The 17,469-nt window shown below is 34.1% G+C and overlaps 1 protein-coding gene across 6 annotated transcripts in view; it reads right to left on the reverse strand.

Annotated features, from left to right (window-relative positions):
• Positions 1-17,469, reverse strand: part of Nmnat (nicotinamide mononucleotide adenylyltransferase) — a 104,127-nt gene that overhangs the window by 80,315 nt on the left and 6,343 nt on the right. For all 6 annotated transcript variants that reach the window (XR_015040667.1, XM_085814920.1, XM_085814921.1 and 3 more), the window contains exon 3: positions 8,150-8,292. Coding sequence is in view for 5 of the 6 variants with exons in the window: in XM_085814920.1 (XP_085671046.1) it covers positions 8,150-8,292 (143 nt within the window). In the remaining variant the exon portion in view is untranslated. The remainder of the gene's footprint in view (positions 1-8,149; positions 8,293-17,469) is intronic.

Raw genomic sequence — 17,469 nt, forward strand, 5'->3', positions numbered from 1 at the left:
AACTTCACTTAATGGTTCCAAATATTATTATTCTTATAACAATTTCTTAATCCTTAATAAAAGAAGACAATTTGATATCCTTCATACACATGTTAATATATACTTATGCTAGTATTAATCTAATAATGAAAGTAAAATTTAGCTTCTTTTACATATGAAGATCATTAATAAAAACATTATCAAAAGGTCTCTATTCAGATTACTTAAATAAGTATATAATGCTGTTCTTTTCAGCTACATGAAATAAAAAAAAAATTTTTTAATATACAGAAAATATTTTCTTCTGAAACAGATTCTGTCAAAGTTTCTTTAATTAATGATGTTGCAACACAATTTTTCTCTTTGAAAAATTATTCAAATCCAAATAGTGCAATGCTTACTCAATAAATTTTCCCCTTTTATTTCAAATTATATAAATATTATTACATAAAAATGATATAACTATTTATTTCAAATTATATAAATATTTGCCCAAAACTGTAAAACTATTAAGAAAAGAAACTGGTTAATCACTAATGTTCAAAGTTCAATGGTGGTGAGTCTGGATAATGCATCTGCATTAGACAGATTTCTTCCTGGGCAATGTTCTATTTTTAGATTATATTTCTGCAACGCTATGGCCTAGCGTTGCCATTTGGATGACTGCGGAGCATTTCTCACTATAAATGCAAGTGGATAGTGATCAGTCACAATTTTCACAGATGAACCAAATATCCATATTTGGTTCAAATTTTTTCAATGTCCACACTATAGCATAAGCTTCATGCTCTATAGTCAGCCAGCTTTGTTGGTGTTGCGATAGTTTCTTATTCACACAGCACACGGGAAACTGTTTCTCTTCCCTTTGCTGTGATAAACATGCACCTACTCCAATTTGAGATGTGTCTGAATGAATGACAAATGGATCCTGCGGTGTTGAGATGATCAGTTCTGTTGACATTGCCTTCTCCCCTTCAGTTTTCTCCTCCAAAAGTACTGGTGGGGAATTTTATGTTCTTGTTTGTCTGCACTCTGGCGAATAAACTCTAAGTTTTCTTCTTCAGAATTATTTCTTTCTGAAATGTCGATGTTTGATTCTTCTCCAGCAGGATTAATCAATAGTTCTCATATTTCTGAAGTTATTAAACTGTCACTGCAATTAATGTATTGGTAAAATTAAATAAATTACGTCCATGATTCTAATAATAAACAGGCACACAGGAAACTTCTGCTTCAACCGGTTATCCGAAAATAGTCGTTAGCATGATTTTACTTCCTTCTCTGGCTTCTAAATCTGGAATGAGTGATGAATGTATGATCGTTAGCTGCCTTCCTGAGTCCATGATAGCTTTGGTTTTCTCAGAGTTAAGAAAAACATGTACTTTTTGCAATGGTTGGATGATACACTCTTCAAATTTGGGTTGTAGATGAAATGAGTCTACTTCAGCTACAATGGCTTTTTCTTTAGATATTTCATTTGAATTTCTAGGAGCTTTGGGATCATCTTTTCACTTCTTTATTGCAGTTTTGTTCTTTCTTTTGTCTGGACAATCTCTTGTAATGTGTTGATAGCTTTTACAAATATAGCATTCTTCTTCTCGCAGAAGATCCTTCTCATTTCTAGTATTCTCTTCTCATGTGTGGGGGAATATATTCATCTTGTGTACATGCTGTATTTAGGAATCTTGGTGGTCGTTTAATTTCATTTCAGACTTCATCAAAAGATTTTTCTTTCACTGTGAAATAGATATCGTATTCTTTAGCTAATTCTTGCAGCTTCAACCATTTATTTCCTTGGCATATTGCAACGTGTGCTGCTGTTTCTCCATCTAAAGCTTTAAATAATTTATCCAAAATAATTAACTCCTTGAGTGTTTCAAAATCTTTTATTTCTATTTATTTACAGTAATAATCCCATGTAACTGTTAATCATGAAGCAAACGTGATATGCATTTTGCTGGAATAACGTTTAGTTCTAAAATTTTCTAAGTAGGCTTGAGGAGAAGCTCAATATTCATTCAGAATGAGAGTTTTAATTTTTTCGTAGTTTTGCAGATCTTCATCTTTTATTAAATGAGGACATTTGAAGCTTTTTCTCCAATTAATTTCAATAATATTTCTGATTTGAGTCCTTCTGGAACTTTCTTGTGTTTGCTCTTTTGGTAGAAACAAAAAATAGACTCCACGCTTCTGCTCTCTTCAGGACTGGTATAGTCAGTGTTTCTACTCCATTGATCAGCTTGTCGAGGGAAATTTTGGTTTCACATCCAGTGTTTTGGGCTGAAGGTGTTGGACTTCTACTTCCTTGATTTTGAGTTGCTTGAATGTTCGCTAATTCTGTTTCATGTTCTCTTTCTGTTTTCAATCTCTCTATCTCCATTTGCATTCTTTTGATTTCTTCTTTCCCTCTTCCATTCTTTTTCTATTATCCACTGTAGTAATAAGAATTTCTTTCATAAAATCAGCATCTTCGATGTATTCTTTGCTGTTCTGGAGTTTGTGTTTCAGTTCTGCCAGATTTAAATCTTTAGTTGCTTCTTTGCCAATTTTGAATAAAACAGTTACCAAATGTTCTTTCTTCACATTTTTGAACATTTTCTTTGTTTAACTTAAAAAAAAAAAAAAAAAAAAAAAAAAACTTTTTAAACTTCAGAATTAAATAAATTTCATTTCTTACGCTTTTATTCCCATTCAGAAATGCAAACTTCTTTCATATGTTAGGCGTAGTGTTAGGCCACTTCTGTTTTCACAGTTCTGAGCTCTTGTTCTCGTTATGCAGAGTGTGTTGTAATGGCTTTGTGGATAAGGAGGCACCATTTGACAAGACAAAACAGAATATTTATTAAAACAACATTTAAGGCATATAATTTAAACTCAAAACAGAACATCGCTCCAACAACACAGAAAAAGTGAACACCTCGCTCCTCCGCGGCAAACATTAAACTACTCTAAATATAGTCTAAATATATCCTTTTTGGGAGAAGAAGCAAAGCACGCTAGGTGCGATTTTTGATAAATAAACAGTCACCAAATACTACAATGAGGTGAAGAGGATCATGGGTTTTATTACAACTTCATATATATATTCTACTGTGAGTAGTTATGTGTACTCTATAATTATACAATTTTATTAACCCTCTGACTGCTCAATTTGTAGACCGTAATTGCTTAATTTTTTTTTCGAATTTTAAATCTATATATATATATTGGAGAATTGAAATATGCATTTTTCTTTCAGAAGAGATTTTTTATACAGGTTTTTATCATGAGAAACTAAGCTGTGAAAAAAAAACAATTTCAGATACTATCCCAAAATAAATAATTAAATAAATAAATTTCAATTTAATTACAGTTAATTTCTATTTATTACATAAAATACAAAAGTAAAATGAGTAAAACTTAAGAATTATATAATGCTCTGAGGAAGAAATACCTTAGAAATGTAGTTTAGTACAATAGAATTCAAAACAGGGTCCAAGGCAAAGTCCAACTTCACAGTCTTTGCACCAGATTCATGTTTCTTTGTGATTTTTTTTTTTTTTTTTTTTTCATTTTCCCTTTTCTTTTTCCCATTTCCATATTTCTTCATCAATCGCTGAACGTTTTATAGCAGCCATTTCTGATTAGAAAAAGGTGGCAAACATAGTGAAGTTAGAGCGGTAAATACTAAGTATCTTCAAATGCCGCAATTTAGTGGACGCCTGACGGCATTTGTTGGTCAAAAAAACACATGTCCGCGAAAATCGCGTTTGAGCATATTTTGCTACATTTGTGTTGCCTGTGGAAATCGTAGGATGAGCAGCCAGAGAGTTAAGCAGTACATAAAAAGGAAAAAAAGTTGGGAGCAACAGTTCTGTGTAATCAAGGTTAAATTTTTATTACAACTTCATATATATGTTATGGTGTTTTTTTTTTTGAATTTTTACCTTCTGCTTTTTCCTAAGTTACCAAAAGGTACCCTACTAATTTACCATAACACCAGAATACTCTTACCACAGAAAAATACTAGTAACAATAAAGTTGAAAATTTTGCGTTGTGTTTATTCCGGATTAACGCTTAAAATCCATTTGAGTAAAGACTGGTAAAAATCATAAGCACACAAAATAAATTAACCATAGATTGATCTAGAAAAAAAAAAAAAAAAAAATTATTTATTTAACTTTTATTGCAAATTTATATATATATTATCCATTACTTGGAAAATCAAAATATATTCAACAAATTTTGTACTATTGTTTTACAAATCAAACTATTACTGAGTGATTATTTCTTTAACATTAGCCTTTAGAATCTCTATTATAGTTACTTTTGCAATCATGTAAACATGGATGTTGTGTAGCGAATTTAATTTAATTAAGTGATTCATAAAAATCAAAATTTTAATTTGTAATTATTCAAAATTTGAGCTACACAAGTTTGGTTATATTCTTTTTGGCTTATTAATTCTAGTGCAATATATTTTGGTCTTCCGAGTTTACGCGAACTGCGTCTTCAATCTTGTACACGCAAACAATGGATAGGTGAATTTTTTCACGTAATAAACTCAGTTTTTCATGTCAAAAATTAATTTGATTTCTTAGTATTTAATATCATTAGTTGAGAAAAATTAGCTCTTTAATTTGACATAACTTTCGTTTTCTAACTTTAATTGCATTTCAGTTATGAGCTTTAATTAGTAGATTTTTCTTCGTTTGCTTGTGATTTAATTAAAGGGGGATGAAATGCTCTCTTTCCGGTCACTTTTTGCGAGTTTCAGCGTTCTTTCGTTGGGACGGTTTGCAGGGTTGTTGAAATTCCTAATTTCCCCCTTCCACAGGTGGTGGTTTTTTGTCGAGGGTTTGGCGACATAGAATTTCCGTTGAGGTTTCAAAGTAGTGGATTTGGCGAGTTTGATAACATGAGGGAATGTTGTTGTTGCAACTATTTTAACTTTTGGCGAAGAGTGGGTTGTGCCAACTTCGCAGTCCAGCGTCCTCCCTTTTAACGGGTTGTTTTGGGGGACGAGCAACTTTTTGACACTATTTTTGACTGTTTACACTTGCCGTGAAGTTGTGCTGGCAGACAGCTGAATTTGTTTGGAATCCTGTTCAAGAGAATGAAAAGTGTGGTAGGGCCCTGGTTAGGCCGTTGCTTCTCGAGTTTTACTTAAATGAATTGGCTTAAGTAGCCGTTTCTTGTGGCCTTCGGCCCGAGAAAATGTTCGGCATCTCTATCAAGTGAATTCCGTCAGCACTTAAAATGTTGGATCTGCAACTTGTGAATAACTTCAGCATCGATAATAGCCCTTAAAAATGTTTGATCTTCAACTTCAGCATCGATAATAGCTCTTAAAAATGTTTGATTCTGCAACTTGTGAATAACTTCAGCATCGATAATAGCTCTTAAAATAGGTATGATCTTCTACTTCAGCATCGATTCAGTGCGTTTTTTTTTTTTTTTTTTTTTTCAAGAAAATTTTAAAGCTTCTAATTAAGGACATTCCATGGCCATAGCATTCAAGAACTTTTCTATTAGACTTTTGGGACTCGAAAGAATTTAAAAATACTATTTCAAGAAATTCCGTGTCCGTAGCCACAGGAACTTTTTCCTAACGCCTCTTTTGGTGTGTCAACAGTTGGTTTCAAGAAATTGGTTTGGAGTTCCACCGCCTCTTACTCGCCAACCAGGCTCCTGTGAAGTTTCAGCTAAGTGATTTGTACTTTTTCTCTTTTCTAATAGTTAATGGTTAGGGAATTAATTCTGATTGTTGAGTTGAAGTAAAGTATTAAATTGACTAAGGATTTAAAGATTATTTTTTAAAATTATTGTAACTTAACTTAATTATAAAAGAAAAATAAGTTCTTCATGAAATTATTTAATTGAATTTTTTTGGAGTTTTCTTCATGGTGAAGATTGATTTGTAATAGTACCAGTATCTGAGCATTTTTGCTCCTCTCAGGGATTTACTTTGTTTGTTGAATTGTAATAACAAAACTACTTAACTTTTATCATCATAAACAATACTTTAATAATCAAATGAAAAAAAATGAAAATTATTATGTGCAATAACTATTTTATTTTGTTGGATGGTATTGAGTGCAATAATATTTCTTCTGTATTGATTATTCTGTGTGAAGTGGAAGGTGTAACTTGTTAAAATTTATATATATATATTTTTTTAATTTGATTATTAAAGTATTGTTTAACAGGATAAAAGTTAAGTATCGATGCTGAAGTTATTCAGAAGTGGCAGTTCAAACATTTATAAGAGCTATTATCGATGCTGAAGTTATTCACAAGTTGCAGATCCAACATTTTAAGTGCTAACGGATCTATCTATGCTGACAGAATTCATTTGATAGAGATGCCGAACATTTTCTCGGGCCGAAGGCCACGAGAAACGGCTACTTAAGCCAATTCATTTAAGTAAAACTCGAGAAGCAACGGCCTAACCAGGGCCCTACCACACTTTTCATTCTCTTGAACACGATTCCAAACAAATTCAGCTGTCCGCCAGCACAATTTCACGGCAAGTGAAAACAGTCAAAAATAGTGTCAAAAAGTTGCTCATCCCCCTAAACAACCCGTTAAAAGGGAGGACGCTGGACTGCGAAGTTGGCACAACTCACTCTTTGCCAAAAGTTAAAATAGTTGCAACAACAACATTCCCTCATGTTATCAAACTCGCCAAATCCACTACTTTGAAACCTCAACGGAAATTCCATGTCGCCAAACCCTCGCCAAAAAACCCCCACCTGTGGAAGGGGGAAATTAGGAATTTCAACAACCCTGCAAACCGTCCCAAAGAAAGAACACTGAAACTCGCAAAATGTGACTTTTCACCGGAAAGAGGGCATTTTATCCCCCTTTAACTAAATCACAAGCAAACGAAGAAAAATCTACTAATTAAAGCTCATAACTGAAATGCAATAAAAGTTAGAAAAACGAAAGTTATGTCAAATTAAAGAGCTAATTTTTCTGCAACTAATGATATTAAATACTAAGAAATCAAATTAATTTTTGACATGAAAAACTGAGTTTATTATGTGAAAAAATTCACCTATCCATTGTTTGCGTGTACAAGATTGAAGACGCAGTTCGCGTAAACTCGGAAGGCCAAAATATATTACACTAGAATTAATAAGCCAAAAAGAATATAATAAAACTTGTGTAGCTCGAATTTTGAATAATTACAAATTAAAATTTTGATTTTTATGAATCACTTAATTAAATTAAATTTGCTACACAACATATATATAAACATATATATAGAGAGAGAGTGCATCATAGAATTTTTTTTTTAAAACAAAAAGATCCCCAAATTATTTTTGAGCAAAATGCTGCTGAAAATTTAATTAAGTATAGACTAAAACAATACTAGGTTGCAAGTCTACATCAGGGACAAAATTCATATTTATGTGATAGAAGGTAAACAAATACAATCTATATTCATTCTACTGTGAGTATTTATAATTTTCTTCAATTTTGAAAGACTGAAGACATTAAATTACAGTTAACTGTTAACCTAACAATCAATAAATATCAACGAATATTCTAAAGGTCAGGACTTCAGTATTTTTTTAAGCATTTTGCAGTTAATTCCCAATATTAACCTATAACAGATTAAGAACTAGAAACAATAATTAAATAACCTTTAGTGTGACATTAATCACTGCATATGAAGCTATAATTTCTTATACAATTACTATTACATAATAGTTTCATATTAATTTCCAACATATTTTTTTCAGTATATTAGATATATTACTGTGACTTCCTGTTTTAGCAGCAAAATAAATAGCTACTGGTTTAGAATAAAATAAAGTACAAACAGAAATATTATAACACAGACAACTTAAAAATTACAGACATTTTAACACTATGTTCTCCATTGAGTTTTGGCAAACAGGAGAGGGCACAAATTTTTCCATTGAACTTGAGCACTGAGAACCCTAACTATGCTCAGAAAGTAATAAAACTTTCATAAGCAAATGCATTACTTATTTTAGTAGTGAAATCTTCCCATGAAGACATAATAAATATTACTTCTAGATATATAAATTACTTGTGAGCAATAATAATCATAAAAACAAATGATTTATACTACAGTTTTGATTACAAAATCAGAAACTGCAATACCATTTCAGTTTTATAAAATGTACAAGCCAAACCATGAATACAAAAACTTACAATTTTCAATATCCAGCTTTTGCTTTTTTGCAACAGAAATAGATTCATTAATATTTGTAACTGGATTCAGATTATTTTGATGGTGTTCTAAAACTTTCAAAGTTGGAATCCAACCATCTTGTTCACTTTCCCAATGATCTAACCTGCAATATAAATATTAATTGTAATCATAAAATATATAAATATTCATATATTATGATTAAACTAACAAAGTAGTTTTATCAGCATTAAAAACTTGTACTAGCAGAAATTTAAGTAGTATACAGTTTTATGTACTTAAAATATTTCTTCAGTAGTTTCTCCTTTAGTCTGGAGTATACTGTCATTTGCAATACAACTAAATAATACTGAATACCAAAAATAAATAAATAAAATAATGGAATATTTGAGGTTATGAAAAAAATTACAGTCAAAAGTCGTTAATTCAAACACCCATAATCCGGACCTCAAAGCTAAAAACTTTCTGTGCATGTGCCGCGTTGACGCATGCGCATAGGCATTTACGCGTGCGCGTAAGACCTTTACTACTGCACATATGCGTGAGCACAAGCACAGAATATGTTTTCGCGTGCGCGTTTAATGTATAACGGACGGTATAATCTAAAATTATCTAATTATCTATTTCAGTTAATGTTGATGATTGCGTTGTTCCTTAATCTTCGAATTGGATCCGGCTTATTATTTTTTGTAGACTGTAAGAGCAATTTTATAAAAGTAAGCTTGAACTTTCGATTATGTCAAATAGAATTTCCGATGCTGGAGCTCCCAAAGGATCTACAAAACGAAAGAATGTTTCGATGTCCAACAAACAAAAAGTGGAATTGCTCCAAAAAATGGATAAAGGCATATCCTTTGTTTATCTAACCGTTCCGAAATCTGTTTATCAATTTCATGCTGCTCTGCGCGGCGGGGGGGGGGGGACGTCAATCAAATTCCTCGTCATTATAAATATCACGAATACAAATCAAATAGTTTTCTGGTTGCAATTTTCTAATTTCGGCTATGCATAATGTATGCTTTACGCATGTGCGCGTTGAAAGAAATGTTTAATAAAGTAAACAAATAAATATTAAGCTTTTTTTTTTTTTGTAAATTTTGATACCCTTTAGATCATAATTGCTCATTATTTTATAAATTACGGTTTCATATTTTTAATTTTATAATTTCTGCATGCCATCTTACCAGATTTAAACTGATGATCTATAATCCGGAAAAATCGATAATCCGGAATCACCGAAGTCCCGACGAGTCCGGATTAAAGACTTTTGACTACTAGCACTATTTAACTGCAAAATTCATTTGATGTGTATTTAGCTAATTTTTATTGATAACAGGGGCAACAATTATTAAAACTCAGACTATTGTGTATATCTTGCACCTACTACAATAATACCATCTGAGATACGGAACTGTCAGGGCTTTCGCTATTCCAGATTTTAGGTCATTAGTTTAAATCTAGTAAGATGACATACATGGTAACATTTGGGCTTCACTTATTGTTGAGGTCAGATAATAAAATGCTACCCTCCCTCACAACCACTTAAGGGCCAAAAGAGTAATCCTAGCTAAAATTAGTACAATGTTCACTTAGAAGTCAAACAACAAAACTTAGCATTATATTATAGTACTAAACTAACAAAGTACTTATACTAACTTTGTTGTTTGACTTCTAAATTAATATTTGTTCAGCATGTTATTGTATTAGTACAATGTTAGTCAATGTATTGTCAGTGGCCATGGTGTAACTTCCTAGCCAGCAGGTGTTTGAAAGCAACATGCTGGCATCTAAGTTGGCCTGGAGGGAGAAAAGTGGCATTTACAAGATACCTGCCCCCTTTTATCAAGCATTATACTAATCATTCCTAGACTTATTAAGCAGGGAGATTTTTTTATATTATTTTATGTCATTTATTTATTGGTTGGTGGCCCAGATTTTGTAGTTTACTATTTAGTCCATCTAACGACCAACATTTGATTCTATTTGCATTCAAAAAATGCCCATGAGTTCCCCAAACTGTTTTCACAACCTTTTTTTCCTTTGCAGATAATCAAAATTATCTATTATTCGATTTCATTTTCTTTCCTTGTAGGCTTATCAACAAGGTCATTTCATTGAACTGAATGTTCGATTAACAATGCTGCTTGATAATGGTTGCATAGGAGCAAGTTGCGCAGCAGATGTTCAAATATTTTGGCAAGATGAAAAATTTTCTTTTCCCCCTTCAAATCCCCAAAAGTTTATTGTCTTTCCACTTATTTCCCATTGCACTTGATGAAAAATCATTGAAGTGATATATCAGCAACTAGGCCAGTTGATATGTAGATGTATTATAAAGGTATGGAAGATATTGGGTTCTACCCTCTGCTAGTCAAGTTTTATTGAATCTAAAGTGGAAATTCAATGCATTACAAAGAGATTTCTCAGTACACCCTTAACAGAACTCTCAGATTTTCTGATTTATATGACATACTTCTGGATGAATGACAAAAAGTTTTTACGAAATTTACCAGCAGTATTCACTGTGATGATAAGTTTATTGTTTTATTACATTAATTAATTAATTAGAAGATTAAACAGCAGTATTTTCAATGAAAGCAGAGCTACTTGTCTTATTGCTTACTAATTACAATTTGTCAATAAAGCATTACAAGCTCAAACTTTTGTCCCTATTCATTTATAAGATAGTTAAATTTGGATACTTAATGTTTTTATTGCAGTCCTCCTGAAAACCTCGTTCATAAAGCTAATGAAACAGCATTTTCAGACAAGACATAATACTATATCTTAATGCAGCATATCAAATAGAAACACACATTAGGTGTTCAAAAGGTGATCCCCATATACAAGGTGTCCAAATTAAAAGTACCTATTTCGAACAGTCGATTAAAAACAAAATTTTAGAGTTGGCGATATAGGCCACATGTGGGAGCTGAATTCGCAGAGTTTGGCAACAAAATTTTTTTCTCGTGTCTGATGCACCTGTGCTTTCCTGAGCCAACAAACAGAAAAATGGCATCACTACAAGAAAAGGGACAAACTGTTCTCTGCTATGCAGAAAACAAATCTGTAGTAAAAGTGCAAAGAATGTTTCAAACAGTTTATAAAAGAAATACACTCCAGGCTAAGAGCATAAAAAAGTGGCACAAAACGTTTCTTGAAATGGGATGTGTATTGAAATGATCCTGAGATGATCGGTGTTCACATTCTGATTCACGTGTGGAAGATGTTTGACAAGCTTTTGTTCGGAGCACTCGTCAGTCGATCAGGCAGGCAGCTTCTGAATTATCTGCCATCTATTCGTGATGTGCTGAATCGAAAACTGAGGATGCATGTATATAAAATGAAGATTGTGCAAAAACTACAACCAAATGATAGGCCACAGCATGCAGCATTTGCTGAGAAGATGTTATCTCGCATTGAAAATGAACACAATTTTCTAAACCACAACTTTTTTTCATATGAAGCTACATTTCATGTTAGCAACAACATTAATAAGCACAACTACAGAACTTGGGGCTCAGAAAATCCCCATTGACTACATGAATTGGAACGAAGCAGCCCAAAAATCAATGTCAGGTATGCTCTATCACATTATACAGTAGTCAGAGGACCATTTCTGCTTGATGAGACGTCTTTGATGGCAAACATTTACCTGGACATGTTACAAATTTACACAATACCCTAAATGCAACATTTACAACCCACTGTTATCTTCCAACAAGGTGGAGCTCCTCCTCACTGGGACAAGCATGTTCGTGCATTTTTAAATACAACTTTCCCTAACCAATGGATAGGACGCGGTGGCTCAATTGACAATTATCTAACAAATAAATGTGGAGGAACCTAATGAACAGCTAAGCAAATAATCACTTTAGTTGAGGAACAAAGATGTAAACTCAAGAAAACTTAATTACGCTTTATTGCTCAAAATAATAGTTAACAGATGGCCCCTTTCTTAGGGCATAAAGCAAACCTTCCATTTGGGCTTAAACTGAAAATAATAACAAAATAAGATTTAACTAAAGAAATATAGCCAAAGCTAGGAACTACTCTGATATGCGCCCTCAAGTCGCCAAATTTCTCGGCAAATATTTTTGGCGAGAAACTCCACGCTGCCATATTACTATCTAAATTTGTTGTCTATATTTCGAACTTTAAGCCTAAAATGTCTCCAAAAACGCCTTTTTCGCAAATGCAAAAACCACATTTTGAACACACAATTTAAGCTAAATATCCGAAACAAAAACAAAAAATTTAGACAGTAAAAACATAAAGTTTCCAACCAAAATATTTGACAAGAATCCATGTACACAACGATATGCTTTAACTTAAAAAAAACATCTACGAACTGCAAAATATAGGCAGCGAAGGAATCTATGAACTACGCACACCTTGCTTTAATAAATTAACATAACAATAAATTTCAAAGAATACCATGTACACAGCATCCTGTTTAAACTTAAAAAATTCATACCACCACGTAATCACTATCATATTTATATGACAGCCAGACACACTATCCAGAAAATTCATACTATGGTTCACAAATAATCACAAATCTCTACTTCTATCATGCACAGCCACTAAAAATAATCTCCCAGACCTTCTTTACACTCCTCCAAACACCCACTGCTACTCAACAGGATGGCCACAATGATATTTCCTTTTGCCGAACTTCAATTCAACAACTTTCACCATTTTATCTTTCCCCCCTATCTTCTCAGACACAGATGCGAACCAACGAGCTCCAGTGAAAGATTTTTCAGCGTCAACAGGGTTGCCATACAACACGCAATCGCACCAGAAACCAGCACAGAACACATATTGCCACATTTGGTGATATTAGGGTGTATATCACAGTTGTACCCAAAGCTATTAAAATTCTAAGTAGTTGGCCTCTAAATATCGAATAAGCTAGCGAAGCTATCAAGGGCTTGTTATACAGCCGAGTGTAGTAACAGCTTAGAGAGATGTAGCCAAAAAGCAAATGCATGATAGTCAGAAACTCTGAGGCTCTCTCTCAGGTGGTCAGTGGAACTTCGATTCAAATACTACTCTTACTCATTTGCATTAAACATGATTCTAAAAACACATTCTGGTAGGAAATTATGAGCTGAAATTCGGATGGAGAGGAAAGTAGCTTTAACTAAAAATAACTGTTAAAAACTTAGAATAAAACTTACAACCTTCATTTTAAAGAACTTGTGGCCACAAACAACTTGGCACACTATCTGTGCTATATCAAAACATTTACATTTTTGATAGCTTTGCACTACAAAAGAGAGCAGCAAGCCACAGTCCCGGTAGGTATAAGAGTAGAAAGAAAGTATTTGGATGAAATTTTATTTCAGAATGCGTTTTTCAGCTCTCAATGCATTTGATAGGATGATTAATATTGCTGTAAAATAATTATCAGTTTATGTTGTATTTACATAGTCACTTGAGATAATTGGTCTCAAAATGATGCAGCACAGAAAAATATTACTATTTTTAGAATAGGGTGGGGAAATACACAAAATTAAGCATTATGGAATTTAGAAATCAATTTTTACAATTTCACAATTTAATTTACAATTTGATTTTATAATTTTACAAGATTAATTTCACAAGTCAATCAGTACTAAAGTAAAAATTCTTCAAGGACAAGTGGCAGTTCCTCGCATTTAATTTTCGAAGTGATGAATGAAAATGTGTGTCAACTGTAAATAAAAAGGAAATAACTGAATTTGGCCATGTCTGCAAATTTCTGCTTCTTTATGCATTAAATAAACTTTTTATATTATTACTATACATGGCTATGAAAAAAAAAAAAAAACTCTATATGAACTTCCTGACACCCTATCTGCTCAACCGACAGAAATGAAATTTCAGACATTGTTATTTGATAGTACGCACTCAAGATTGTGATGATTTAAAACAACAGAACTCTTACAGTTTACGGTCACAGTGAAAAAAATTTCAAAATTTTTTAATGGCAACACCTTTTCTTGCGCAAATTGATCAATGCACTGAAGAACCATAAATGCACTGGAATAATACATGCATGACAAAAACTGCATTCTAAAACATTTGCAAAGTAAAGGACGAATATCAATAGAAGAGAAGATGGGGGGGGGACTTTTATTGGAATTACAAGTTTTCAACATGACCTCCTTCTCAGATGATAATGCATTGCATAAGGGAGATTGCTGACAACAATGAACATAATATTGTTGCGTGCGCACGGGTTCGTTACGAAATGAATGCACAAGTCCGATGAAAAATGGACAAACTTTATTATTATTACAACAAAAATGCTTAAATTTCCTCAGATATTCGTTCAGTATTACAATATCTCACAGTAGTTATATCTTACCCACTCAAACGTTCAAGAGAACTTAATTCAAAACAGCTAAAGAAAGCTAATTTGCGAATTCGCTACAATCAACAAGAGCAGTTTTCTAAACAAACTCTTAAAACAACAACTAACTAACTAACAACTACTGAATTGAGAGGTTTTCCTCTTTTTATAAGATTTTAAATCGCGTGCGAGAATTTTCTGGAAATCAAAAAGAGATATTTATTTATTAAATATTAAATGCACACGCTCTTGTATTTTTAATTTTCCAACTTAGCTTTCCTTTAATATTCATCAGGCGCAGCATTGTGCGGGGAATAAAACAATTTTATTTATAATTCTACTAACATTAACTAATTAAATACCAAATCCGTAACACTGCCCCCTTCCCAAGGACTGCACATCCCGGGCAGTACAATCCCTGAACAGGAAGCCAAACTTACACTATGGCATAAATGCAATAACTAAAACAAATCAAATACAAAATACAAATCAACTATAAAATACAAATCAAATACTAAATACAAGTCAAATCAAATACACATTTAGAAACAAAAAGGACCATGGTCTTACACTATTTACAATTATTTACACTACGTACTATGGCCATAGTAATGAGCTAACCTGTCATAATGAACGACTTCAGGTTTAGAGTTCGAAGACTTACGGAACCGAACCACAACTTCATTCAGCCTGTTTAGGACTGTGTACGGACCATCCCAAGGTGACTGTAATTTCGGACAGAGTCCCTTCCGTCGAGTCAGATTCCACAACCACACCCTATCTCCTTTCTTGAATCTATGTCCTGTAGCTCTCGTGCCATATCTGGTCTTCACTTTCTCCATCTCCGAGTTGACTCGCTTTCGTGCAGAACGGTGCATCACTTCAAACCGGGACTGGACATCTTGGATGTAATCCTCAGGTGATGAAGGCGCATCCGTAGGGCGACCAAACAGGCGGTCACAAGGCAGACAAAGGTCTTGACCGAAGAGCATCTGGGATGGAGAATAGCTGGTAGTCTTGCGTTTCTTTTCGACCCTAGTACGATTTCGGCAGCTTCCTGAGCTGGGTCTTTTGGACAAGGCATCCGCATTTCCAGGTGAGGATCCCTTCTGAGGATGGATAGTCATGTCCTCAGATGCTGAAAGCAGTTTGTTGTTTTTGAAGTCTAAGGAAAAATTGTATTTCCTTAAAAAGTCCAATCTGTAATATTCGCCACAATAATCTGTAATATCCGCCACATAAGCCATATGATGGTAGGCGGCACTTTCAAACATGATGCTCAGGTTTAACTTCCCAGCTATGTCAATCTTACCACCAGACGCAGTCTGAAGGGTAACACAGGATGGCATTCAAATAAGTATATCTTTGAAATGTTAAGCTAAATCTTTCCGAATGATAGTAATTTAGCTCTTGTGTCAATTATCAAATTGCAAGGAACTCCATCGATATTCCCATTGCTGGACAGTCCGTTACTGTTGCCACTTACTGTAGAAATCTTAAGTGCTTTAAAACAGGGTTTTTCATTATCTGGCAACCGCCGTTCCCCGATATGGCCATTAATTTGTTTCCTGCGTCGTTGTTGGGAAATTATCTTATTTTCTGTACCCTGGAGTATTCTGCAATTCTTTCGTATGTGGCCTTCAGCTCCACAGTTACCAGCACTTGCTCTTGTCATTCCTTTTCCATGCCATGGCATTTAATTGTTTGTTTAACCCGCCTCTCTTATTTTCCGTGCTCTGGAGTGTTCTGCAGTTCCTTCATATGTGGCCTTCGATACCACACTTCCAGCACTTTAGAGTTGGTTTCTTCTCACCAAATTCCGTCTCAAGGCATTCACTGGTCTTATCAAATCATCCATTTTATTTTTTCTGCCCTGGGGTATTCTGCAATGTCGTCGTATGTGACCTTCAGCACCACATCTCCAACACCTTAAAGCCAGTCCAGTCTCACTCCTACTTCGTATCAAAGCGTGGACTTGTCGGGATAAAGCATCTAAACGAGCCATCAATTGATCCACTGGCTCGTGGACTCGCACAGCTCTGACTAGGTAGCAATGTCTACGGGTTGCTTGCTGAGCTGCCTCATATTTCAAGGCGTACAACAGAGCACTTTTTAAATCTTTAACATCCACCATTCGCAGTGCTTTCTGTATTTCAGGGTCCCGGATGCCATCGATGAAATATTGCAGGGACAGGATTTCCCTTGTTTCTGTCGGGCACTCCGAAAAGGCGTGATGTGACAAACTTTCAACATCCGTGGTGAGCTCCAGAAGTGTTTCGGTTGGCTTCTGTTGGCGGGATTTTAATTGAAGCCTACTGTAGTCTTTCAGGCATTTCTCCCTGAAGCACAGCTCCAAAGCGCCGGATAGAGCTTCGAAATCTAGCCTTTGATTTTCAGGAAGCGTCTGCAGGATATCCGCTGCGTCTGCTCTCAGAGAAGCGGCGAGATGACAGGCCTTAGTCTGGGAATCCCATTCGTTCGCTTCCACCACTATTGAAAATTGGGTCTTATACACTTGCCAGGATGTCTTCCCATCATATGTGGATAGCTTCAGAGATCGATGAGCAGGCATCGGTAAGAATTTAAAACTATCAGAATTGCTCCCTGCCATCACTACCATCTTCTTCAAAGTATCAACTTCTTTCGCAATGGCTGAAACCCTATCATCAATTTGTTGTTCGATGGCAGAAACTCTCTTCTCTATATGTTTTTTTACAGAAGAAACTATTTCTTCTATTTCTTCTTTCACCGAAGAAACTCTTTCTTCAATTTGATCTTTTACGGAAGAAACTTTTTCTTCAATTTGTCCAACTTTATTTTCAACCATGTCCATTCTGTTTTCCATAGCCTCAAATTTGTTTTCTATTATGCAGGTAATTTCTCTTTTCATTTCCTCTTGACCTGCTTCAATCTTTTCTTGACCGGCTTGAACAGCTTTGATTTCTTTCTTAATGGGTTCTTGGCCAGCATCCATCTTCT

The sequence above is a fragment of the Stegodyphus dumicola genome, chromosome 4 (genome assembly GCF_044657685.1).
Source record: "Stegodyphus dumicola isolate Sdum_Otavi_A_Nest chromosome 4, ASM4465768v1".
In the NCBI taxonomy this organism is placed as follows: Eukaryota; Metazoa; Arthropoda; class Arachnida; order Araneae; family Eresidae; genus Stegodyphus; species Stegodyphus dumicola.